At 44.5% G+C, this 27,074-nt stretch overlaps 1 protein-coding gene across 1 annotated transcript in view; it reads right to left on the bottom strand.

The window, feature by feature from the left end:
* Positions 1–5,379: 5,379 nt before the first annotated feature.
* BST1 (bone marrow stromal cell antigen 1) overlaps positions 5,380–27,074 on the bottom strand; it is a 28,994-nt gene continuing 7,299 nt past the window's right edge. The window contains exons 4-9 of the mRNA XM_057705857.1: positions 26,828–26,910; positions 22,126–22,202; positions 21,693–21,785; positions 19,025–19,111; positions 15,845–15,904; positions 5,380–5,908 (exon numbers count right to left, since the gene is read on the bottom strand). Of these exons, the coding sequence (XP_057561840.1) occupies positions 5,803–5,908; positions 15,845–15,904; positions 19,025–19,111; positions 21,693–21,785; positions 22,126–22,202; positions 26,828–26,910 (506 nt within the window). The 3' untranslated portion in view covers positions 5,380–5,802. The remainder of the gene's footprint in view (positions 5,909–15,844; positions 15,905–19,024; positions 19,112–21,692; positions 21,786–22,125; positions 22,203–26,827; positions 26,911–27,074) is intronic.

Genomic DNA, 27,074 nt, shown 5'->3' with positions numbered 1-27,074 from the left:
CACCATGGCTGGCCAGTTGCTAAAGCTAGTGGCTTTTCCTGATGAGTACGTTTAGTGTCTGCTCTGATTGGTCAGGCCTGTACCACAGTGATGGTTAATTATTTTTAATGCTACCTCTGGTCCCTGGCCCTGCTGTTAGCTGGCAGATACAGATGTTAATGAATATTCATATTGACAAATGTACAATTAGAAACTGAAATAAAGAAAAGAACATTAAATCTGACCTAGACTGGGAATGGTGGTCAGGGAAAGCTTCATGGAGGAAGAGACCCTTGAGCTGAGATTCAATTGATGAGCAGAAGATAACTGGCAAAGACGTAGCAGGTGGAGCAGAAGGTTAGAGCATTCTGAGCACATAGGGAGAGCCACACGGCTTTGTGGATAGAGTTTGGTTGAACCCTCTAAGGTGAAGGGGTGGAGTGCAGGATTGATGAGGTGTGAAGAGTTCTGAGTTGGCTTAGACATCAGTGCCTGCTATGATCAAAATGTTTGTGTTCCCCACAAAACTCATTCCCAAAATGTTGAAATCCTAATGCCTGAAGTGATGGTCCGGGGGGCCGGGGTGGGCGTGGGCTGCTTAAGCCTTGAAGGTGAAGCCCTCATAAATGGGATTAGTTCCTTAAAAAGAGGCTGCAGAGAGATCCCTATTTCCTTCCTCCATGTGAGGACAGAAATAGAATGCTCTGGCTTATGTGTCAAGATGAGGGCCCTCACCAGGACATGAGCTTGCTGGTACCTTGATCTTGCTGGTACCTCCCAGCCTCCAGAACTGTGAGAAATAAGTTTCTACTGTTTTTAAGCTACACAGTCTGTAGCATTTTGTTGTAGCAGCAGCCCAAATGGACTAAGACAGTACCCTTTTTTGGGGGGTGGGGCAGGGGAGTTGATGAGAGTCACATAAGAAGGGATGGTGGCTCAAACCTCAGCAGATAAAGTGTAAATTGATGGACTCAGCACTTCAGTCCACCACTGCAGGTTAGAAAGGAAGTGTAACACAAAGTCACCACAAACCACAGGAAACTGGCAAGCCCAGACAAGCCAGTCCATCCAGCTCTGTCCACACTGGCAAATGCTGCCATTTCACATGGGGACGTTCCTCTTCATGAGTGAAAAACCTCATACGCTCCCAAAATGTGGAGACATGGCTGAGCAAGTCCTCTCTAACCTTCACCTTGGGCTGGGGAGGGCTTCAATCAGAGTCAGAAACATATCAGTTGCAAACAACAGAATCCACTCCAGCCAGTGTAAGCAGAAAGCACTCACAGAATCTCCAGAAGAGTCAGAGAAAGAATCTTCCAGACTATGAAACCTGGAACTACACCCAAATTAACAATGTCCATCCACCCAGCAGAGATTGTGAGTCCACCGCTGGGCACAGTCACCTCAGCCTGCACCAGTCAAGACACCAATAACACCACACTCTCATTGCCTCTCCCCTCTGATCAAGCCAAATCCTTGATGCACCTTCAAGTTCACCTCTCTTTCCCCTGAAGGGAGGTCTTATGCACGAGCACCTGACCAGTGAAATACAAGTCACATGTCTGTGCCCTGGCTTCAAGGGAGACTGGGAAAGCATGCTGCTAGCTTCCTTCTTGGGGAAGTGGGACTCAGAAGGTAAAAAACACCCCAGGACGTGAAATATGCTTAGGAGGAGCCAACAGGGATGTTTTCAGCTCCCACTAGGCACTGGAAACCTGTGGTCAAGATTGGGCACAGTCAGAGCCTCCATCACCTATTTCTTATGTATTAAACAGGGCCACCTTAGACAGAATAAGACCCCCTTTATCTTTGAATGCTTTACTTCCACTCAAGACCAGCTGCATAATTTGCAGGTCCCAGCGAAAAATGAAAATGCTGCACTCCTTGTTCAAAGATGAAGAATTTAAAGACAGAGACAGAGGAACATGAGACCAAGCATGGGCCCCTCTGAGCATGGGTCCCTGTGTAACTGCACAGATCACAACCCTTGAAGCTGACTCTACCTCCTTTTTCTTCTTGTTGATTGGTAGGATTTATGTTGTTTGGACACTTGTCTAATCTATGGTTGCTAGACATGGTGGGAAGAGGTGGTGACTCAAGTTATATCCTCAATAATAAGATACCTGGTAAGGCCTGGATCCCTCTGGAAACCTATTAGAACTCATTGGGTGGCGTGGGGGGAGGTATCATAAAATTCTGGAACCTACACAAAGAAGAAGAAATGATGAATTCCAAGGCTGAACTGAGACTAAAAGTTGCTTTGGCAAGCGTGTTCATCCTGCCTCTCCTTATAAGGCTCTACTTCTTGTCATGAGATATAGGTTGTTATGGTGAGTGAACTGGGACAGGATTGTGAAACATTGCAGAGAAGGTTTTTTTTTCTTTCTTTCTTTCTTTCTTTCTTTCTTTCTTTCTTTCTTTCTTTCTTTCTTTCTTTCTTTCTTTCTTTCCTTCTTTCTTTCTTCTTTATCTCTCTCTTTCTCTTCCTTCCTTCCTTCTGTCCTTCCTTCCTTCCTTTCCTTCCTTTCCTTCCTTCCTTCTTTCTTTTATAAATCTTGGTCAGAGGCTTCCTAGGTGGCACAGTGGTTGAGAATCCACCTGCCAATGCAGGGGACACAGGTTCGATCCCTGCGCCAGAAAGATCCCACATGCCACGGAGCAACTAAGCCACAACTCTTGAGCCTGCGCTTTAGAGCCCATGAGCCACAACTATTGAGCTCATGTGCTGCAATTACTGAAGCCCATGCGCCTAGAGCCCATGCTCCACAACAAGAAAAGCCACGGCAATGAGGAGCCCACACACCACAACCGCACACACAACGAAGAGTAGCCCCCACTCACTGCAACTAAGAAGAAAGCCCACGCACAGCAAAAAAGACCCAACACAGCCAATAAAATAAATAAATAAATAAATTTATATTAAAAAAAAATCTTGGTCAAATGTATTCTCTGAAGCTAAGATATCCATGACCTGGTATTTCATGACAAAGGATAAATGTGTTCAACATTTATACAAAAAGAAAAAAACATCTCAAGTTTCACCCACCCACACCAGGATTCTCCAAAGCCCATGGGGCCTTAGCTATGAAAAAAAAAAATCTCGACACTGGTGATACCTCATGCTCATCTGCATACCTGGAAGGAGTCTAGCTGTAAGTCCAATGCCCACCTACAGCGCTCGGGTGGTCTGAATAGGGGTGTGACAACGCCAGCTCTAGGAAGATGAGATAGAAGGCATGTTACCCTGACAAGTGTCCTTAAGTGTGCTGAGGTGAGGAGAGATGCAAGTGTAGAAGAGAGAGGAGTCCAGTTTGGGATAAGAGAGACTATTTTTGGTGTCAAAATGCAAAAGAGAGGCAAACACATAAATGGTAGGTGGAGTGTGGGGTTGAAGATCTAAGAAGACTGAGAAAATGGAAAGAGGAAGGGAGAAGTGAGTTCAGAGGGTTCTGGAGAAGAATCCAAGGGTTGTTAATATTTTGGGGGGTCTTATTTAGTGCAGCAGATGGAAAAGTACCCTAACGCTGGAGTCAGTCCACCTGATTGTAACACTTCCCTTCCATTACTAACTGGGCAACCTTGAAGAAGTGATTAAACTTGTCAAGCCTCAGTTTTCTCATCTCCAAAATGAGGATAGGAATGAAAATTAAAAGAATGATTAAAAATTGATAACAGTGACTGCTTCATGGTAAGAACTCAATAAATATTAGGCATGGTGATGATGGTGGTGACGGTGGTGATGATGAAGGTGACGGTGGTGATGATGAAGGTGATGATGGCGGAGGTGACTGATGGCAGTGGTCAAGGGACCTGGCCTCCCCTGAGCCCTGGAACGAACCCCATGTAGCAGGGTGGACGTGTGTAGACCCCACAGCAGATGGGTAGTGGTGGGAGATGAGGAGGAACCAGGAGAGGAAGAGATGGGAGGCACTGAGAGCTGATTAGGAGACTTGTGCATCTTCCCCAGTGAGATTCCCTGCGCAGGGCAGAGTCTGAAGCGACCTCTAAGATACACATGAGGTTGAATTGTAAATACATGTTATAGACAATCATCATCAAGCTGTGGTGATTCCCAGCTTTACAGGAAACAGTGGAGCAAGTGGTTACAAAAAATGGAGTAGAGGTTCTATCATGAGGAAGAAAGTACGTTTGAGGAACGCCTCTGCCCGCGATGGGCAATTCTTTCTCTCCTGGGATTTACAGGAAATGACAGAAAGTGAAAGCTCTCACTCCCACTTCCTGGCTGTTGGGGCACCAGAATCTGTGAGTTCTCACCTCTGAACCTCTCACACTCGTTTTAGGTGAAAAAAGAGTAAGAACCAAGAAGCGTCTGTGGGGAATTTGGGTTTTGTTTTCCTCTTCTGGAAATGTTTTGTGTTGCATCAAATTACCACACGTAGATGATGTGTGTGTTTATTTCTCATTTTCTGATTTCTAGAAAAGTAATGCATGCTCATTAGAGAAAATCTGGAAAACACCAAAAGTCAAAAGTCAAGAATAGGGATCACTGATAAGACCATTCTCCAGAGATCATTGCTCTGCTTTTGGGCTTATTTCTTTTCCTTTCATTCATTTACAGTATATGTATATAATACAAACACACATCTACAGTGCATTACACGTGTGTTACATTTTAAACAATTGGATTATATGATAAACAGTTTTATGTCCTGTCTTACATTTATCGTGGACATTTTTCTATGTCATGAAATGTTCTTTGAAAATTTTAAATTTACAAACAGTGAAATGACAATGGCAAACGGTTCTGAGAGTTGGCAAACACAGGTTCCTGTCGCCACCACCACAGCTAGCGACCCTGAACAATTCTGTCACTCCCCCAACTTCCCTCTCACTGCTCCTTTTTAGTTAGCCCTCCCCCTGAACTTAACCCTGAGACCGAAAAGTTCTCCATTCCTACAGCTTTGCCTTTTCCAGAATGTCCTGTAGATAGAATCACACAGCCTGTAGCCTTTGGGTCTGGCTTCTTTTGCTTGGCCCAGTGCGACTGAGTCTCACCCACAATGCTGCCTTCAGCCATAGCTGGTCACTCTTTATTGCTAAGTAGTATTCCGCTGTATAGATATACCAAGGTTGGTTTATCCATTCACCAATTGAAGGACATTTGGTAAACATGACTTTTCCTATTTGAATGACATTCCACCCTACAGATATACCAAAACACATGCAAAGAGTTCCCTCTTGGTAGAATTTTCAGTTCCTACCAAATTTTATGCCTACAAAATATGTATGAATGCATTTATATAGTATACATATATTTGAAGCTATCCACAAACATGCAGTGTGCCCTGTTGGTTGTATAAGAAAATATAAGTATATATATATATATATATATATATACACACTTCTACTAGAATTTTCTTAAAGTGTTTGCTTATATAACAAACGGTCTGAGTCTCAATGTGTTGTATCATTATGAAAATAAGAAAATAATAACTAGCTTTAATTCTTTTTTTTTAAGCTCTTTATTGGAATATATTTGCTTTACACTCTTGTACCAGTTTTTGACGTACAATGCAGTATTTTTCCCCCAGTGCTACACAATAGGTTCTCATTAGTTATCTACTTTATACAGAGTAGTGCATATATGTCAAACCGTTAATGTATTAGTTTTAACCAGTTAAATAGAACTAGCTTAATTTCTGAAATCCTGAACATGTACATCATTCAAAACCCATTGTTTTCCCTACAGGAAGCCTCTTTAGACAATGGAATCACTTGGTGTACACAGAACAAGAAGGATGACTGAACAAGGGCAGGTTTTAGGACCACAGGCCACTTAGGGCAAAACAGCTGAGTTTCCAGTTACATCTGAGCAACTGATGCCAAAGCCACTAAGAGAGGAAAGACAAAGCTGGCACTTGGTTCTGCATAAAGGGACGGGGCTTCTCTTTGCGCAGGTGTTGCTGCCCTGCAAATTAAAAAGGAAACAGAAAAAATGTCAGTATTGGTGCACGACACCTGCTTTCGAAAACATGTATGCAAACTGTGGAAAAAATTAAAAAGTACAGACAGTTAAAAAATGAAAAGTAAAAGCTTCTTAACCTTCCTATTCCCACTGTCCATGGAAAATCATCCTTGATAGTTTTGAGTTGTCCTCCCAGAATCGTGATACACACTCCCCCCCCACACACACCTGTGTGCACACACACTCCCACACATGCACACACACAGACTCACATATCCTCTTATCTAAGCGCAGATGGAATCTACAGCTTGTTTTTTCACCCAGCACAACATCTTGGACATACTTCTGTATCTGTACCTATGGAGTTTATTCACTCTCTCTCATGGGTGAATTCTGGCTGTATGGACGTACCATGAAGTCAGCCAAGTTCCCTCCTGATGGACGTTACATCATCAGAGTTTAACTGGTGACATAAAGACACTGAGAGAGGATCTGGCCAAAATAGGGACTCTGGTCACAGCAAATAGGGTCTGACCACCAAATGTTTAAAAACAGAAATTACTGAGTTCTTTGAAACCAATTCAAAGATAAACTTTGCTCAATTATGAAACAATTTGATGTTTTTATTCCCTGGCTCCCGACTAGTGGCTGGGGTCCTTGAAAGTTGCTTACTCCATGTGAGAGCTGGTCACCCCTTTTTTGCTAAAGGAATCTCGAGTAGCCCACAAATTTGTACTAGGGCTCCTCCTGCTGGACATATTCTATAATTGCACATCTCATTCAGTGACTGGTCCAGACTTCGTTCATTCAAAACTGACTTGTGTTTTTGCTATTAAATAATTAACCAATTAAGGCAGAAATAAATTTACTTTTACTTTTTAAGAAAATAAAATAATACAGAACTACACACAGTAACAATGAGTCTCCCTTCATCTTTTTCCAGTTCTCCCTCCCTTCCCTAGCAATTGGGAGGTTTATCTTCTCGAAACTATTTCTACCATTTACATCTATTATCATACACAAATAGAAATATAGTTTTGTTTTCTTTCACTTCACATGTTTGGGTCGCCTTGTCACATTTCAGCTTCAGCTTTTCATGTCAATGTGAGGTTGTGCTTGAGGGTGGTGTTTCTGTAGAGTAAAAACCCATTGTTTGCAGTTACTTTGGTTTTAAAAATTAATTCTATTAAATTTATAAATTCAAAAGCTCGACTTTCCCATACACTTTTCTAGTAAATTTATGAATAGTATTATTCTCATTTAAAAGCCTAGTGAACTCTGATAATAACTTTTAAGGGGGCTTCACAATTATTTTAATTTCCTGAATGTTTATTTGTTTATTTTTCCTGAATATTGTAAACTCAAGTTATTTTAGGTTAAATTATTTTAAACTTCATTTTAAAATATTACATTTTCTTTATAAAATATTTTAAATGACTAAGTGAGCAAAACTTTCTCAATACTTAATTCTAGTAAATCTAATAAATGTATAAAATTTAACCTTAATTCTCTTAAACATGCCAGTGCCAATCTAAAACTTAGTAAAATTCTCTTATAACTTTCAACTAAAAGTTCTAAGTCTAAAATCATTTGTTTACTTATTTAAATTTATTTATTCATTTATTTTTATTGGCTGTGTTGGGTACTCCTTGCTGCGTGCAGGTTTTCTCTAGTTGCAGCAAGCGGGACTACTCTTCGTTGAGGTGCGCAGACTTCTCACCACAGTGGCTTCTCTTGTTGCGAAGCATGGGCTCTAGGCTTGCGGGCTTTGTAGTTGTGGCACATGGGCTCAACAGTTATGGCTCATGGGCTCTAGAGCACAGGCTCAGTAGTTGTGGTGCATGGGCTTAGCTGCTCCGAGGCATGTGAGATCTTCCTGGACCAGGGATCGAACCTGTGTCTTCTGCATTGGCAGGTGGATTCTTAACCACTGCACCACCAGGGAAATCCCTTATTTATTTTTTTAAATCAGTTATTTAATAGTTACACTTTTACTGGAATCACAGGGCTATTCCAAGAGCTATTCTTAATGCTAAACTCTCTAAAATGTTGTAAATTAATTAAATATCAAAAATACAGATTGTTCCTAAATGTACCACAAAAATGAATTGGATTCTAAACTTTTGCAGATTAAAAGTCTTTTACCCCACTATTTCTAAGCAAGTGAAATTTGCATCCCACTTCTGTGGCCTATGGCCAGGGCAGAGTGGAGGAACATATTTTGGAGAGAGAATTCAGGCTAAGATGGGAAATCTGACATTTTCCCTTGACCCAGGCTGACACATCAAGTCCTTATGTCAGTAACATGAGTATGTCTGTTTTCTCACATCCTCACCAATCCTGTAGTTTATCCATCTACTGAATTTTTGGTCAATATTGTATCCTATAAGTGTATAAGGTTGTTTTCTACATATTTTTCACTTTAATTGTTTGTGAGAACTTTTCCATATTGTTGCATAATGATTCATTGTTTCACCTCCACCTCCAGCTTTAGGAAGATATAATTGACATAAAACATCTACCATCATGTTTAATGGCCACATTCTATACCATATAGTAAGTATAACCCTCTGATATAACCATTCCTTTATCCTTGAATATTTAGGTCCAGATCTCTATGTGTGCACTTCTGATTCTGCACTAAAAAGAATGCTTTGGTAAACATCTGTGAGCATGTAGGTTGAATCTATATTTTGAATCTTATCTTTAGCATACAGCACCAGGAGTACCCTAAGGTCTGACTTAGGTCAAAGACTATGAATATTTTTATAATTCTTGATACATATTGTCAGGTTGTCCTCCCAAAGCACTCTACCGACTTACAATGTCATCAAGCATTGAATAACATCCTTAAAATATTTTTCAGCTATTTTTTGCTGCAGGATGTCAAATAAGTTGAGGTGGAAATTTCCCTGTATTAAATGTGTAGTTCATTATTATTAGATTAATAAAATAATGTTGCATATTTGCCACTGATGATGCCTCTTTTGTAAATTATCTACCACTATTCTTCGCTAAATCACTTTTTAAAAGAGATTAGTAAAATTCCTTCCAAAGTGATGAAAGGGGAGAAAAACTTGGCAAAGGGTGAAAGAAGGTTTCTTTCTTGACATTCAGTGGACTTGGGAAAGAACTGTCATAAATAAATCTGTTCAATAATCACTGAAAGAATGCCCAAAAAACGAAAGAAGAGCAAGTCAGGAACTATGAACCCCTTACTTCTCTGCTGTGGTGTGAACCTCAGAAACATTTGGAGGCAGTGTAGTTCTATGGGAAGAGCAAGGCCTTTACACACAGACAGACCTGGGTTCCACTTCTGCCTCTAGCCAGTCCTGAGTGACTTTAAGGGGTCGCTTAACCTCTCTGAACCTCAGCACCATTGATGGCGATCAAACGGCCCATCTTCCAAGAATGTGGTTGGAAATTAAATGAGATGATGACTCCAGAGACCAGGCTGGCAGGCTGACATGTGCAAAGTGCTCAGAAAGATCTGAGGACAGGTGAGGAGAGCCGCCCTCGTTCACCGTACACATCCTGCATCAGGGGAGGGAAAGTAGGCACCAGTGCCAGGGAGGCCCCACTTGCCTATTCTGGGAGCAGCAGTGTAGGGTGCAACGGGTTTTACAGGAGGGAATTTTACATGATCTGTATCTGCATGAAGTTTACAGTCTGTTTAAGGAGACAGGGAGTAAAACCAGAAAGACCTAAGTTACACGGTGACAGTAAGGCCCCCTGCTCACTAGAGAGTCTCTCCTACTAAATCCTCCCAACAACTTTATTCCCTTTTTCCACCCACGTGAGCCCCGGCTGGATTTTGTTTCTTACAATCAAAATCTGGAACTTCTACACACGGTGCCCCTGGTCACTTCTTACAGGACACACTCTCACAGGACCCATGTCATTCCCTTCAGTTGTTAGCACCTTTCATCATCCTTTGTCTCAAATTTATGCCTCCCCGGGGTAGAAAAATCAATCATTTGTTCACTCATTCATTCATTCCTCAGGGCCTACCAGGCTGCAGTCTCCCTGCGAGGTTCTTGGGACACATTCATCAGTGAACAGAACAAGGAAGGAAAAGCCCCTGCCCTCCTGGAGTTGATGTTCTAACAGGTAATAAAGAGCAAACGTAACAAGCAAATAAGTCAGAAGATGACAAATGCTACAGAAAAGAAAAGTAGAGCAACATGAGGGGGTTTGCAGAGCCAGCGCTGATGGTGCAGGTTGTGGCTTTAAACACCAAGGTCAAGGGTGCCTCAGGGAGGTGCGATGTGAGCAAACACAGCAGGTGAGCGAGTTGGCTACTTGGGGAAGGACTTTCGGGCAGAGAAAACAGCGACCAAGGCCCTGCGGTGGGAATGTGCTGGAAAGTCTCAGGAGGCCACTGCGGCTGAGGTCCAGTGAGGGGAGGGGAGGAAGAAAAAAGTCAGAGAGAAGTGGGCCTGGGGGACCAGAGGAGGCTCTTTGGCTCTTACTCTGAGTGCGGTGGGACTGACCACAGGGCTGTGAACAGATGAGCGATGTGACTGAATTTTTAAAGGACTATTCCCTATACCTTGTGCGTGTTTGAAATTTCCCTAATGAACAATAAAAATAAAAGGCTAACTTCTAGTAGCTGGGTTTCAAAGAGGCCCAGTGGCTCAGACCAGGCTGGTCCCAGTAGACGATGGGATTTTCCATTAATTTTGTGAGCCAAATCAACAGGATATTTTGCTGAAGAGTGAAAGAAGGGAAGGAATCAAGAGTGGCACTAAGAGTGGTTAAGAATCTGCCTGCCAATGCAGGGGACACGGGTTTGATCCCTGGTCCTAGGAGATCCCACATGCTGTGGAGCAACTAAGCCCGTGTGCCACAAGTACTGTGCCTGTGCTCTAGAGCCCATGAGCCACAACTATTGAGCCCGTGTGCCACAACTACTGAAGCCCACGTGCCTAGAGCCCATGCTCTGCTACAAGAGAAGCCACTGCACTGAGAAGCCCGCGCACCGCAACAAAGAGTAGCCTCCACTCTCCGCAACTAGAGAAAGCCCTCGCAGCAATGAAGACCCAACACAGCCAATAAATAAATTAATTAATTAATTTTTTAAAATCCTTCACAAAAAAAAAAAGAATGGCACTAAGATTTTAGGAACAGGTGTTTGGGGATTTTTGGAAAGGTGGGTGTTACCATCAATTGAGACGGATGTGTGGGTAGACCAGTTGAGGGGTGTTTTAGTTTCCTGTTGCTGCTGTAATAAATAGTGGCTCAAAACACCACAGTTTTATTTATTCTCTTACAGTCCTGGAGGTCGAGAGTCTAAAACCAGTTTCCCAGGTTAGTCAAGGTGTCAGTGGGGCTGGTTCCTTCTGGAAAATCTCCTGAGGGGAGAATCTGTGTCTTTGACCTTTATCTACCTTCAAAGTAGATCATTCCAACCTCTGCTTCCATTACCACACTGTCTTCTCCTCCTCTTGAACCAAATCTCCCTCTGCCTCCCTCTTACAAGGACACTTAGGTCACATACAGGGCCCACCCAGAGAGTCCAGAATAATCTCCCCATCTCAAGATCCTTAACTTCATCACATCTACAAAGCCGCTTTTGTAATCTAAAGTAAAACGCACTCATTCCAGGAATCAGGACCTGCATATCTTTGGACGCCATGACTCAGCCTAGCACCGTGGGTAATTCAGGAGTCTGGTTTGGGATGTGTTGCGTTTGAAATCTCTCTTCGACATCAGAGTAAACTGCTGGATATACAAGTGTGGGGTTCAGCACAGGGCCTGGACTAGAAATACTCATTTTGGAGTCACCAGCGCACAGGTGAGATTTAAAGCTGTGAGACTGGATTTAAAGCAGAGATTCAATTTCCCAATCTCCCTTGCAGTTCCAGGCCAAACACGTGACCAGATCTCTGCCAACCAGATGTACCCACATCTGTGCACAGCTGCGAGCACAGTAGATTAAAACAGCAGATGCCACCGAGGGTTCATTCGAGGTGGGGAGTGGGGCAGGCGGCGTGTGCCCTGGCACCAGCTCTCCAAGGCAGCCCTGGCAGAGATTCTAGAAGCAGCATCCAGGCATGACCATCACAGCAACTCTCTGAGGCATCTGTGCCCAACAGGTTGTAGGGGTTTCCCTGCCAGGGCAGTTCCGGGTGGGACTTTGGCACAGCCTCCAGCCCTGCTTCTCCAGCTCTCCCAGGAAGACGCTGAGTGACCCAGTATCCTACAACACATCCCATTTCTGCTGAGCTACCTGGAGCTGGTGTGCAACGCTTTGTGATTATGAGTTTCGACGGATGTGCTCCCAACTTGAACTTGAGGAACCTGAATCCTGCACCTGGTCCAGGATCTGGGGAGTCCTTCTAGTATCCTATCTAGGAGGGAGGTTGGGCATTGTCTTCACAACAAACCCACGTGGCAGTTTCCATTATTTTAGTTTTGTAGATGAGAAAACTGTCAAATTCGGGCACCTGACTCCAACCGCATTGCTCTCACCACAGCCAAAGGGTCCGTGCCCACAGGACCGTGGGCAGGAAAGCACGGGGTGTCTTCAGGGATGTGGATCAAAGCCTGCCGTGGACGTTCCCGGCGGGGAGCAGTGGGTGGTGTGTTTAGAAGGAGGATAAGGAGCAGGAAGGCCAGGCCAGAAGTTTGGACTCGGCAGCAGGGAACCTTGAAGGTTTTTGAGTAGAAGGGACAGGGCGGTGGATTTCATTCTCAGGTGAGCAAAGTAAAGACCCAGGTCCACAGACTATTCTTTACTTCCTGTGAGAGGACGCGGAACAAATGCACGTGTAATTCACGGGAGTGAAAGCCCAGCACGCGGGGAAGCTCAGCCTCAGCCGCCACCCTGGGGACACACGCTGGTGATGGGGGCGCATCCTGTCCCAGCTTCCTGTCAAATAGCCTCACAGATGCCAGAGTGAAGTCTGGAATCCTCACAGACTCGCCTCAGACCCACTCACTGGCTGGGTGGTCTCAGGCAAATCCTTTACCACCTTCCCCAAGCCTCAGTCTCTACACCCCTGACATGAGGGTAACAGGACCTACCCACATGGGCTCAGTTACAGGTTTCGTTGCTGTTGCAATGACCCTAGATCCCAGGGGCTTAGACAAGACAGAGGTTTACTTCTCTCTCTGTAACAGCGGATGCCGTGGGTCCCCGGGAGGGGGCACCCAGCCTCCCTCCGTGGCCTGCTCTGCCACGCCCAGCGAAGGGGGCTCCTCGCCACTGCACACACACCCGCCAACCAAGGGGGAGGGAAGGAACGTTCCTTCCTTTCCAGCCGCACACATCACGCGCCCACAGAGGAAGGGGAGGCTGGGGAGTACAGCTGCTTTTCTTGGCAACCACCTGACATTCAAGGGTTCTACAACTAAATGAAGATGGGAAGAGGAGCTATATGGGGATGGTGGCAGTCTCTCTGTCTGTCTGTCTCTCTCTCCCCTCTCTGTGTCTACCTAATGAACTAGTTAGAAGGATGAACAAGATATTCTATGTAATGCACACAGCACAACGCCTGGCATACACTTGACGTCCAGCCCTGATCAGCTCTCTTCTCCTTCTAGATGGAAGAATGGATCCTACCGACACTTATTGAGCACCTACTATGTGCACCTACTATGTGCAACTGTGATGAGACGCACAAAGAGGAAGCTGATGCCGTCTCCAAGTCGCATGCTGGAGACAGATGGTGAGGACAGAATTACAGCATGGCTAGGAACAGGGACGTGTATTGTGTACAAAGTCCACGGAGCACAGATAAGGGAGGTTTTTTGGTTTTTTTGGTTTTTTTGGTTGTGGCTGCACCTCGCAACATATGGGATCTTAGTTCCCTGAACAGGGATCGAGCCCGTGCCTCCTGCAGTGAGAGCACAGAGACGTAACTGCTGGACTGCTAGGGAAGTCCTGATAAGTGAGTTTTTATATCTATCTGCAGCATCAGGAAAGCCTCACAGACGAAGGGACATTGGAGTTGGGTCCTCAAAGCTACATACGATTTCAGCAGATAGGAAAGGAAGGGAAGAGAACTCAGGTGGTGGCATCAGAAATCTTCCTTCCAACACAAATAGAAACAGCAGCAAAGCACCAGGTTTTCTCCATAAGACTGACTAAAATTAGGTATAGATACAGGTACAAGTACAGATAATACCCAGGGTTGGTGAAGAAGGGGAGAAAGGGGCACCCGCCACATACTATTGGTGGGAGTGCACACTGGGGCAGCTTTTTTAAAACATCAAAATTCAAACTACAAATACATCCCATGACCCAGCAACCCCTTTTCTGGTAATCTCTGCTACACAGACACCTGCACAAGAGCTCAGGGTATGGAAACAAGGATTATATTTCAGCATTGTTTATAATAATAAACCACTACAACCACAACCTACCACTAAGTCAGCCTATGACTGGGAAATGGTTAAAGAAGTGGTGAGTGGCCATCCTACAGAATACTCTGCAGCCACTGAAAGACGGAGTCAGAAAGTATGCACGGATAGAAAAGGTCCTTATATTGTTAACTGAAAAAAGCCCACAGCAGGACAGGCTGTCCAACATGACTGCTTTTTGTACAAAAACAAAGGCAAGTAAAGAAATCAAAATAAGACCAAACCAAAAATAAACAGATGAACAAACTTACATCCGTGTCTGGTAACATATGTGTATGTGTATGTACCAGCACGTATGGGAGGAGATGGACCAAAATGTTGAAAGAAATTACGTTGAGGAAATGGAAGTAGAGGGAAAAGACTTCATCTTATTCATTGTTGATGCCAGCTAAATATCGGAAACAATCTAAATGTCTACCTATGGGCAACAGGTTAAATACGTCATGTGTGTGTACGACAAAATACCACAGAGAGGGAAACACCACCAAGACACTAGTATGTGAAAAAAGTACGTTGCAGAATCCTACGTATACTATCACTTGTATGCATGGTGTAAGAGAAACATGCCTCTGTGTGTGTGTGCTGTAGCAGACACAGAATATTCTAGAAGGATACACAAGAAACTAGAAATAGGAGTTGCCTCTGGGTAAGGAAACTGGATGACTAGAAACAGAAGAAAGAATTTTCACTTTCTTTACCCTTTTATAACTTTGAATTTCATCCCACGCACATGCATTAGCTTTCCAAAAATTTTAACACGATTTTAAAATATATTAGGATTAAGAAACGTGAAAATTAATGAAGGGAAACCTCACCACTAAAACGCAGTCAGAGGCCAGAAGAGGGAGCTCTCATGTAGTGCCACTCACATCCATTACAGGAAGAACTGTCGACCACAGACTCCAACAGAAGAATCACCCCCAGGAACAAATCATCAACTACAGGCTACAGCGGGAGAGACGGACCCTGAATCTTCTGTAAGAGACAGACTAGCCCAGCAGCTCAGCCATCGAGAAACTGCCATCACCTTGAACTCTCACTTTTCTCCGATGGACATTTTCATTCAAAACACCTCTTCCTAACTTCCTCCCTCTTCTCTATAAAATAACATTCCTCTCCTTCGTTTGCTGGACTTGTCTATGGACTTTGCTATAGCCTGCTTACCCCCAACTGCAATTCCTCTGCCATTCCCAAATAAACCCATTTTTGCTGGTAAAATAACTTCTATCTCTAAGGTCAACAGAAATACATTTTAACAGGTCCTCCTGCCACCCCACGCCCAGCCTTCATGCTGAAGCTAGTGCAGCTGGAGCGGAGGGCCGCATCAGGGCAGCCTCTGCTCTGCGGTCCACGGCAGGGATCCAGCTCGGCTGCACGGATATTCAGCAAACTCTGCACCAACCCAGCAGCTCAGAGACAGAGAGAAACGCAGTGCAGAAGTACCAACCTTACTCTGCAGCCGGGTATTTGAGGGGGTGGGTGTAATGATACTGCAGTTCACCAGCGTTCTGTAAATAGTAGGGACTGGTTATCTTGGGGAAGCAAGGAAGTCGGGCTAAGACATTTACTTACGAATTTAAGGCACAGTCAAGATGAGTGCTGTGTTCCACGCACATTAAGAGCCTCACTGGTCTATAAAAGGAAAAGAAATAATATTTAAGGGATTATTTAAATGTCATTCATCAAACGTTTATGGAGGGCATGCACGGTACTGGAGGTACAAAGCCTTTGACCTTTCTTTTTCAAAATATTAGCCAGCATTTATTGAGCACTTACTATGTACCAAGAAATATGACTACATATCTTACACAGATTATGTCTTTCAATCCTCACAACAGCCAAACAAAGCAGGCACGATTATCATCTCCAATCCACAGTTGAAAAAGCTGTCCAGGGGCTTCCTAGGTGGCGCAGTGGTTAAGAATCCACCTGCCAATGCAGGGGACAAGGGTTCAATCCCTGCACCAGGAAGATCCTACATGCCGTGGAGCAACTAAGCCCGTGTGCCACAACTACTGAGCCTGCGCTTCAGAGCCCATGAGCCACAACTATTGAGCCCATGTGCCACAACTACTGAAGCCCACGCGCCTAGAGCCCGTGCTCCACAACAAGAGAAGCTATGGCAATGAGGAGCCCGTGCACCACCACCACAAAAAAAGTAGCCCCTGCTGGCCGCAACTAGAGAAAGCCCGCGTGCAGCAACAAAGACCCAACACAGCCAATAAATAAATACATAAATAAATAAATAAAATGATGTCTTAAAAAAAAGAAAGAAAAAGCTGTCCAGAGGAACTTGTCCAAGTTCTCAGTGTAGCAAGTGGTGGAGCTGAATTTGAACGCCACCCCAGAGCCCAAGCATGGAACCACTTCTGTAAGGATGTACGATTGTGCTTGGAAAAACCTCTCGAGAAGAACTTTGAGCAGGTTGGACCCGAAGCACGTGGGTCATGGCTGGTGCCCAGGCTTCAGCGAGGAACGCTAAATTACTCTGCACAGGAGAGGGAGAAGACGTGGGTACCAGGCAGCCAGGAGGGAGGGAAGCAGCAGTGAAGACAGGAGCTGGGTAACAGTGGGAGGCAAAGCCAAGAGAGGATCTCTGGCCAGGGTGACCACAGGGGACCCTGGAAGAACAGGAACCACGTTCGGTCTATGGCATGCTATGTGACCCCTCCCTAGGACTCCCTACTTCTCAGCCTACACTATTCAGATATTTTTCACAGGAGTAGTTTGATATCGCTGTGTTATGCAACACACCCCCCCCCCCCAAAAAAAAGAGGCAATGAGTTTCATTGAGCCTGAATCAACACAGCACCAAGCAGAAAACAATCAGGAGACAAGAGAGGCTCTGAAGAATGACCTCGCCAACATTTGCAAGTATCTTGGGGAGAACTTTCGACGGCCACAAGACAGGGGTCAATGTCACCTGAGTTTTGAGGGGCATCTGGCTTGAGTTTGATTTGTTAACTTTGGTCCCGCTCCCATGTTAAGCCTGTTGTTATCTCCTCTGAGCTCGCAAGAGCAATATACAAACCCTACCTTAACACAGAGACAGCCCACGGGCAGTACAAAAATGGGAGCTGGGAGGATGAGCCAGGCATGCAAGAGAGGAGCCCTGAGGCCAGCTTTGGTGGGGGACACACAAGCCGGTAAAAGCAGGTTGAGACCCTGAGGCTCACAGCTGTGAGCCGGGAAGGAGATCCTGGCTGGGCCCCCATACTTGACCTGATGACTTATAAAAGGACAGCCTCCTTGAGGGAGGTCCTGTACCAAAGCAAAGTGGTCATAACTCTGGAATTTTTAGCCTTGATTTTCTCTATCATTGAGCTGTTTTCAAATAAGAATTACCTTTAATTTACTAAAATCTGATGCCTTGATTAAGAAAGGAAGAGTCCTATAGTAGAAAGAAAAGAGGAAGCTCCAGGGCCACACATGCTGGGTTCAAAATCATCTTCGTCACCTCGGGAAACTTGCTCAACCTCTCTGACCCTTAATTTACCCATCTATGAGAAGGGGGATATTTATAGAGAGCTTAAAGACAGACAATACTAATCTATGCTCTTACAAGTCTAGAGAGCGCTTACTATTGTGGGCAGGCAGGGAGCCTGAAAGGGTAACCAGGGAGAGACTGGGGGTGCTGCTTATGCTCTGTTTCTTGATGTCGAACTTGTGAAAATTCATCCACCTGTATGTTGATACTTACAGTTTCTGCATTTTTCTGTACACAGATTTTATTTCCAAAAAAGAGTATGTGCAGCCAAAAAAAAAAAAAAAAAGAGTACATGCTTTGCTTTGTTTTCAGAAGAGGGTGATAACAACACCTAACTTTGCAGATTCCTGAGAGCATTCGCAATGATAGGTGAGGGAAACAGTACGGCTTCAAGCTGCAGAAAAAGAACAGCTTTAAGGGGCTTGTTCTCCAGGGGAGTCCCAAGTAGGGGGAGACCCACACTTCCAGGGGCTTTGCTCACATGGGATGGTTACCAGGTCCACAGAACTTTTGAGAAGGCAGAGGGCAGCAGGGCCACCTGGACGGTCACGGGCACTGGCAAAGACTGCAGATATAATGTGCACCGTGTCATACGCACATATGTTCGGGAAAGCCACTAAGTCCTTGCCGTGTTGGACTCCAGCCCCCTGAGGAAACGAACAGGCTGGCAGACTCAGGTGCCAACACAGAGAGAAGCAGGAAGCAGCAAGGTGAGGAATTCCCTGTCCAGCGGAGGGCTTTCAACCGTGCCAGGGTTTGAGCCAAACTCACCTACATTTCCAAGAATCAGGAACGCCCTGAAACGATCTCTGACTATGCATATATAAAGTACCTGGCCATAACATGCTCAATAAATGGTAGCTGTGACGACTGTCCTGTTGGTCCAGTCACCATGCATCTCTCTGTAAGTATCTCAAACAAACTCCACCTTAGCACGTGTCATGGGCAGTGTGGCCTCCAGAGATGCAGGGACCACAGTCCCTGTCTGTCCTCAGGTGACTCACGCGCGCTAAGCAAGTGAGGAGGAAACTAGACATACACAAATGATGAAGCGCTGCTGTCTGTCCTTTAGGTGTCATTAAAAAGGACTCTGGACAGAAGTGGATGGGGGCCAAGTGGAACCCTGGCCAGAAGGCACTCCCAGTCCCCACACTCAGTGACAACCCCAATGGCACAGTTCGTGGCCTTTGGAGCTGATCTCTGAAAAACCTTTTGAGCAGCGCCCCCGCTCCTCCTTGGAATATACACACTGACATGCCACCTACTGGTAGTCATTGACACAGCTGTACTGGAAACCCATTTTCTCCAGTCTCTCTTCCAGGACTTTCACACTGCCTTCTCCACAGGACTCCCTGAAACACAGAAACATAAATACTATCCAAATAAAAGGAGAAGACGGTGGAGGAAGCTGTTTCCGTGTTAGTTAAAAATTATCTTGGCCCTGTGCTCCCGAGAGTCTCCCCTCTCTGGAGAAACACGTGGCCAGTTCTCTGCACGCAGAAGCGCGGCCAGCAGTCCAGCCGCAGCTCCCCGCGAGGGGATGCTCCGAGCCGCGAAACCTGCACGGAGTCCGCGAGTCAGACGCACCGGGAGGGCTCGTGCCAGCGCATGCGCGGGGCGCCACTGGGAGCATCATAGCCCCACCCAGCACGGCGCTGTGCTTGTGCGCCGGGCGTGACCGAAGCTGCCTGCTGGCTTGGTCCAACCCACAGTGTATTGAGTTAAGCTTTAAATGGAGACGAAAGCATACAAATCAGAAAATATTAGAAAACGCAAATAAACAAAAGGGGAAAAAATCCCAAATCTCACATCACTAGAGATAACTGCTGCTAACACCTTGGTGTACATCATTCTAGACTATTTGCATGTATTTATTCCCACGAGCTTTTAAAATATAACAAAGCGATTCTGATGCCCAACGCATTTTGTAATATGCGTTTGCCCATGTCTGTGTATATGCAGATATATCTCTCTGCCATTATTTTTAATTCCTGCCTGGTCCACCTTACATAATCAGAAAGTAGTTTATAGAAGCAGTCCCCTCCTGTTAAAGACCAAGGTTCATTCCTATATGTCAACGTCATTGACTCTACAAAAAACCTTGTTGAAGCTTCATTTTCATACACATGCTTAATTATTTGTTTCCTTATCATACATTCCTGAAAGCAGGTTGTCTGGCACCGAGGTTTTGAATGCATTTTAAGACTCTCGATAGGCACTGCCACTGAACCCCATGTGGACCACCCAAACAGAGATTAAGATGCCCATCTCCCCGCATTCTCATCAGCAAGGATTCTTGCCCTCCCGATGGTCATAATGCAGCAGGGGGACTGAAAAGGCAAACAGAGGTGGGTACAACACTGCCAGCTGTAATGAACAAGCATGGTATTCACACTGCAGACAGGATCCGGCCTCAGCTTCCCAGGAGTGGGAAGGTGAACAGCCTCCCCACTGTAAAATTAACAGAGAGGGAGTGTACAGGGAGGAAATGAACCATTGGAGGAAGTTCACAGGAGTGGAATACTAGGCATTAGGGGAATGAAGAGGGTAAGGTGTTGAGTGACATCATGTTTTAGAACCTTGCCAAAATCTGGGACTATGTCCTTCTCTGGGCCAAGCTCACTACTTAGAATTATTTGGTAAGCAATGATATGGAGGTTTCAGGACACCCAGATACAGAGCTCAGTCAATGGGATATTTTACTTTTTTTTTTTTTTTTTAATAAAGGCAACCAAAGCAGTGCTAAACACAATTAGCTTTCAGGCGTGTGTTTTTTCACTCTCTATGACTTTTTTCCCCTAAAATCTGAGCACTTTGGGACCCCCACTTTTAGCTCATTACGTGCACCTCCATCCTGTGGCACAGATGCGGACAACCAGGTGTTCTGACCCCTTTATCATCTCTCCTGCCACAGAAATGATGGGCTGAGATGACAGTGAACTGCGATTTCCTTATTTCATTAAAAATAGACTCAAAGGACAATCTTTCTCTGATAGAGACATTAAAACAAGCAAGCACAATATCCAGACAAAAAGCAACTTCTCACAGAAACAGGAAAAACAATACACATTGTTTTTCATGCAACAATAATTTGTCTTCTGGGAAGAGAAAAGCAGATTCTGGTATGACTATGTAATAAATCATTTGCAAATTTAATCTACTGCCCAAGAGACAGGGAAAAAAGTATCACTCATTTTATAGTGAGTCTTAGGGGTCCTGGGGGCCTGAGATGGGGAATTTGCTAAGACTCTCCCAGAACATTCTTTCAACAACACATCCACTTAATACTTTCCCCCGTGTAGCTTCAATGCTCTGAAGGATGGAGCCCCAGCTGCTTCTGGAATACCATCACGGCTGCACAGCTTTAACCAGGCTTGGCCAGATTGTCTTGTCTCTGAGCCAACTGGTTTTAAGTTTTTTGTATTTAGTTTTGCCAGTAGTGCCCTTCATTGATGAGAAGGATGAGTTCAAGCTTGCATCGATATCTGAACTGATATAACCACTTGAGTTAGTGGTTTCCCAGAAAAACATGGATCTTAAAAGTTTCCTTAGCCAGTTATCTGAGAACCAGCTGCGAAACTGGTTGTCTTCTGCAAAGAACATCTTCATTAGAGAGTCCTTGAGTCCATTCTGTGAACTCTCAGTGAGATTTTGGGGCTTTAAATGACCAAGGAGGAAAACTGGCTTTGACCTAACACAAATGCTTACAGCCCTCTCCTATCCATTGCTGCCCGGGTCAGTCAGAAAGGCTGAGAGGAGTATCTGGATAAAGGAAGTTTTCTCTCAGGACTCAGGACTGACTCATGGCATTTCCAGAAAGTCAAGTCTTTGCCTTTCTCTGCCCATCACATTAGAAACAGAGAAGACTGCCGATTCACATCCAAGAAAAGCATGTTTGTACAAAGACCAATCACCGGTATCACCATAACTTACACATTGGGTTGCCCGATTTCATGCATAACCCAGATCTCAATTCGTGTGATTTTATCCTTCTGTAAGTAGGGAAGTTCAAAATCTGCAAAAAAACTGAGAAACAGGGAAGACATGTCTTAAAGTCCTAAAGCAATATGGTACCGTTGCCCTATCAATGTTGGCTGATTTACACATTACTTTTGTTTTAAAGATTTGGGGGTTACTTTTTAGCTTTAATTTTTAGGGTACTTATTTCATTCATGCATTCTTCAGCTGCTAGTGGTGTAAATGTATGGACATGGCTCTGATCTGCAGGTCATTCATTTTTCTCTACATGAACTTACAGAAGCAAGCATTAGACTGGGGATGAAGCTGATTCTCTCAAGCCTCCATTAAAAAGAGCTAAAAACACATCTTGGCATCTTTGTAGTATGTGTTGGTGCTGCATTCTTACCCTGTTGCCGGATATGCTCCTGCTGGCTCTGAACCATTCAGCATGACATAGATCACCCCAGAACTATCCTTTGCATACTGCAAAAAGAAGTAAGCATTGTGAGTAAGTGAAGATGGCGTTTTTCAGCTATGAAATGGTCAATTGTTTTTGGTTTCGCTTTTTTTGTTTTTTTTTTTTATAAATTTATTTATTTATTGGCTGTGTTGGGACTTCGTTGCTGCACACTGGCTTTGTCTAGTTGCAGCGAGCGGGGGCTACTCTTCATTGTGGTGCGCAGGCTCCTCATTGCCGTGGCTTCTCTTGTTGCAGAGCACAGGCTCTAGGCACGTGGGCTTCAGTAGTTGCAGCACATGGGCTCAATAGTTGTGGCACACAGGCTTAGTTGCTCGGCGGCACGTGAGATCTTCCCAGAGCAGGGCTCGAACCCATGTCCCCTGCATTGGCAGGCGGATTCTTAACCACTGCGCCACCAGGGAAGCCCTCAATTGTTTTTTATTATTATTTTTTTGATCTTTCTTCTGGTTTTATTGAGAAATAATTGACATACAGCACAGTATATGTTTAAGATACACAGCATAATAATTGGACTTACATACATCATGAAATGATCCTCACAATAAGTTTAGTGAACACCCATCATCTCATACAGATGCAAAATGAAAGAAATAGAAAAAAAATTTTGTGATGAGAACTCAGGATCTACTCGCGTAACAACTTTCATATCTAACATACAGCAGTGTCAGTTATACGGATCAGGGTGTACATTACAACCCTAGTGCTTACTTATAACAGGAAGTTTGTATCTTTTGACTGCCTTCATCCAATTTCCTCTCCCCCTACCCCCTGCCTCCGGCAACTACAAATATGATCTCTTTTTCTATGAATTTGTTTGTATGTTTGTTTATTTGGTTTTGAAGTATAATTGACCTACGGCACTATGTTAGTTCCTGTGATTATTTTTCAAATTGACAATTCTCAATACTGGCAAGGATGTGATAAACGTGGTATTTAACAGAGCCAGAAGGGATGCAAACTAGTGTACCTTGGAAAGCAAATTGCTTTGAAATGTCAAAAACTCTTAGCCTCAGGAATTCCATGCCTGGGAATCTACCATTATAAAATAATGCAAAATAGTATCAGATTCCAGCATTGTATCAGCTGGTGTACACTAACTTATGTTGCCATTACAAACAACCTCAAAATCCCAGTGGCTTTAAACAAGAAAGATTTATTTCTTGCACACACTACGTGTCTATCACAAGTTTTTGGATTTGGAGTTTGGGTTTTGCTCCACATGTCCTTGCTCTAGGACCCAAGCTGATGAAATCTCCACAATTGCAGAGTTTCTGGTGATCAGGGAAGGGAGAAGAAAGCAGCAAATCACAGACCAGTTCTTTAAGGCTTCCACCCAGAAATCACACGGTCACTCCTACTCACATCCTGTTGGCCAGTGTTAAGTCACACATAAGTAACTTCAAGAGACAGAGTAAGTGTAAACCACATGCTCAGAAGATGAGCAGAAATACTTGGTAAACAGCACGAAGGATCACCTGGTATACAGAGAAGTGCAAAAAAGATGTATATTGCAGCACGGTTTGTAACCAATCTAAAACAGTCAACAACAGGGAAGGATAAGTCAATCATGGCACTTACACATCTGAAATATTACCCAGCCATTAATAAAAGTCTACAAAAGATTCACAATAACATAGGAAGTGTTTACATTCAAAGCAAAACGCGAGACTGGGTGGAGAGAGCATGGGCTCCACTGTATTAAAAATAAATGGGCAGAATGTCCCAGCCTTTGGAACTGGGAAGATGAAGGCTGAAAGGGGAAGTTGTGCAAACACCGGGGCTTTCCTACTTGGCAACATTAACAAGAGTCTTGAGGTTGGGATGCTGTGGAAAATTGCTTGGTCTAAATGCCTCTGAGGTACAAAGTGAGGAAACCCCAATGTTTAGAGGAGTTAAGAAGTTTGACCAAGGCCCACAGCTGGGCCTCAAAAATGTTACTTAAGGAAACTATTTTCAAAATCCAGTAACTCTCTGGAATTTCCCTGGTGGAGCAACTAAGCCTGTGCGCCACAACTACTGAAGCCCGTGAGCCTAGAGCCCGTGCTCTGCAGCAAGAGAAGCCACCACAATGAGAAGCCTGTGCACCCCCTCTCGCTGCAACTAGAGAAAGCCCAAGGGGAGTAATGAAGATACAACACAGCCATAAATAAATAAATAAATAAATTTATTAAAAAATAAAATAAAATAAAAAATAAATGGGCAGGGACTTCCCTGGTGATGCAATTGTTAAGACTCCACGCTCCCAATGCCGGGGTCCAGGGTTCAATCCTTGGTCAAGGAACTAGATCCCACATACATGCCACAACTAAGAGTTCACATGCTGCAACTGAAGAACCCTTGAGCCACAACTAAGGAGCCCACCTGCCACAACTAAGGAGCCCACCTGCTGCAACGAAGACCCAGTGCAACTAAATAAATAAAACAACTAAATATTTTTTTAAAGTAAATAAAAATAAATGGGTAGAAGCCTGGGAATATTAGTCAACCCTTGAAATTCCCAAGGAAGAGACAGGTCCAGAGAAGTCGCCAAATCTCCAGTTGAGAACACTACTGGAGCATATAATTTCCCTGATGAAATGTTTATTCCAGTGTGAAGGCAGAGGCAGAGACAGGGGTATCGCGCAGCTCTGAGATACCCGTGGCTGGGCTTGTTCTCCAGCAGAGCCACACCCAATAGCAGCCACAACAAAGCAGCAATGTGCTCCCTGCTGCGCCACGCCCGTCTCAGATTGCTTCCGAATATGCAAACAGTCTCAGTTAAATCTACAAATACCAAGGTCTGACAACCACTGTTTGCCCTTAGGTAGCATGAATACGGATGATTAGTTTTCTTATTTATACATTCTATAATTTGTCTTTCTCTGTCATGAGCAGCTATTACATTGATGATAAAGATGTGTTTTCATTTAAAAAGGCACGCAGATACAGTGAGGCTCTGTGAAGTCTTGGTTGAAAATTTGGTCTCTGGCTGCTGCACTTAGTAGCTGCATAATAAGTCTGATTAAATTTCTTGGCCTCTCGGTGCCTCATTTTTCCTGTCTTTAAAACAAAGGTAATAAAAGTCTCTACCCCATAGGACTGTAAAGATCAGATCACTTAAAATAATACTTCACATTTATTGGATACTTCTCTGCTGCGGTTCAGACCCTCTCCTCTTCACTACACTATACTATCTCTCCTCATGTTCAGACTGCCCAGTATGTTCTGAGGGCTCATAAAATGTGGGCATGATTATTAGATTATTAGATTCCCATTCTAGAGCTGGAGGAAGTGTAAGAGGGTGGCTTGGAGCACACTTTGAAGTTGGGCAGATCCGTTGGGTAGAATATTTTTTTTTTAATATACAAGGTGGTGATGCCTCCCACTCCTCAATGTGGGGCTCGGGCAGCTCACTGCCAACTGCCTGCTTCACTCCAGGCAGAACCTATGGGGAGTGAGCGTGCACTCAGGGCTCCCCCTAGAACTGGCAGGAGAGCACAGGAATAAGAATGCCTCTGTCAGGGCTTCCCTGGTGGCGCAGTGGTTAAGAATCCGCCTGCCAATGCAGGGGACATGGGTTCAATCCCTGGCTGGGGAAGATCCCACATGCCACAGAGCAACTAAGCCCATGTGCCACAACCACTGAAGCCCGTGTGCCTAGAGCCCATGCTCCACAACAAGAGAAGCCACCACAATAAGAAGCCCATGCATCGCAAAGAAGCGTAGCCCGCACTTGCTGCAACTAGAGAAAGCCCACATGCAGCAATGAAGACACAATGCAGCCAATTAGAAAGAGAGAGAGAGAGAGTGCCTCTGTCTGGAGCAGGCTCTCTGCTTAGTTCCACACTGCAGATATAGTGGAGGAGTTGACCAAGGTCTCTCTCACCTTGATTAACAGTGAACCCAGGGGACACCTGGTGATCCAGAGCAGGAAGTGGGGCCAAAAGAGAAACAGATAGCCCTGAAAGGAGCTTGGTGGCCGTGGATAGGAGGACCTGACATCCACCAGCCTCCTCGTCAACACAGCTCACAGTTAATACTTGACAGCTTTGTGTCAGACACTGAGCTGAGAACTTTATTTGGAATCTTTGATCTAAAATGTAATCTGTAGTCACTGGCATGGTATAGCTACTGATAGCTATCATCACCTCTGGTGACAATATTCTCTGAGAAATAGACCCACGTTTAGGGGACCATTTCTGTGTCTCCAGTTTATCCCTGGTCACCCAATCACCTCCTCTCGCATTAATATCAACCTCGTCAGAAATGTCGACCACATCCAGATCTGAGGGGACCCAGGCTCTCTTATGAAGCAGGGGTTACCCCACTTCACAGCACAATCAAAATCACATTGATTTGAAATACTAACAACAACCACGACACGATAGCAATAATAATGACTGTTTAATATCCTCATCTGGAGATAACATTCAGAATATTTTCTCTGTGCCAGGCATTGCATTAAGCATTTTAGCTTCTGAAATCCTCACCCCTTTATGGAGCAGAGAGGGTGAATCAGAAGGTTGCAAAGGTAGAAAATGAGACTCAGAGAAGTAATGACCCGATGGCCCAGCCTCTGAGCCCTCCTGTCCCCTGTTCGCAGATCCCACACCCAGTTCAGCCACCCAGCCGTACATCCCAGAAGTACCTGGATGGATGCACTTTTCCAGTAAGAATCCACAGGATTGTTTTCACAATCTTCTGACGTAGGGCAGGATTCGTAGTCGAGTTCTGCAGGGAAAATGGACACATATTTTATTTCAAAGATTATATCAGGGAAGGATTAATTGAAAATATTTGCTGGCTCAGCAAAATATATTGAACCTAGTCTACATAATGTGTACGGGCTTAACAGTCATAGTTCTGCCCACCCAGTCCACAAGGAGCCTGGTGAG

Source organism: Hippopotamus amphibius, chromosome 13 (assembly GCF_030028045.1).
Source record: "Hippopotamus amphibius kiboko isolate mHipAmp2 chromosome 13, mHipAmp2.hap2, whole genome shotgun sequence".
Lineage (NCBI taxonomy): Eukaryota > Metazoa > Chordata > Mammalia > Artiodactyla > Hippopotamidae > Hippopotamus > Hippopotamus amphibius.
Note: the sequence above shows the minus strand (reverse complement) of the source record. Positions and strands in the feature narration are given on the sequence as shown.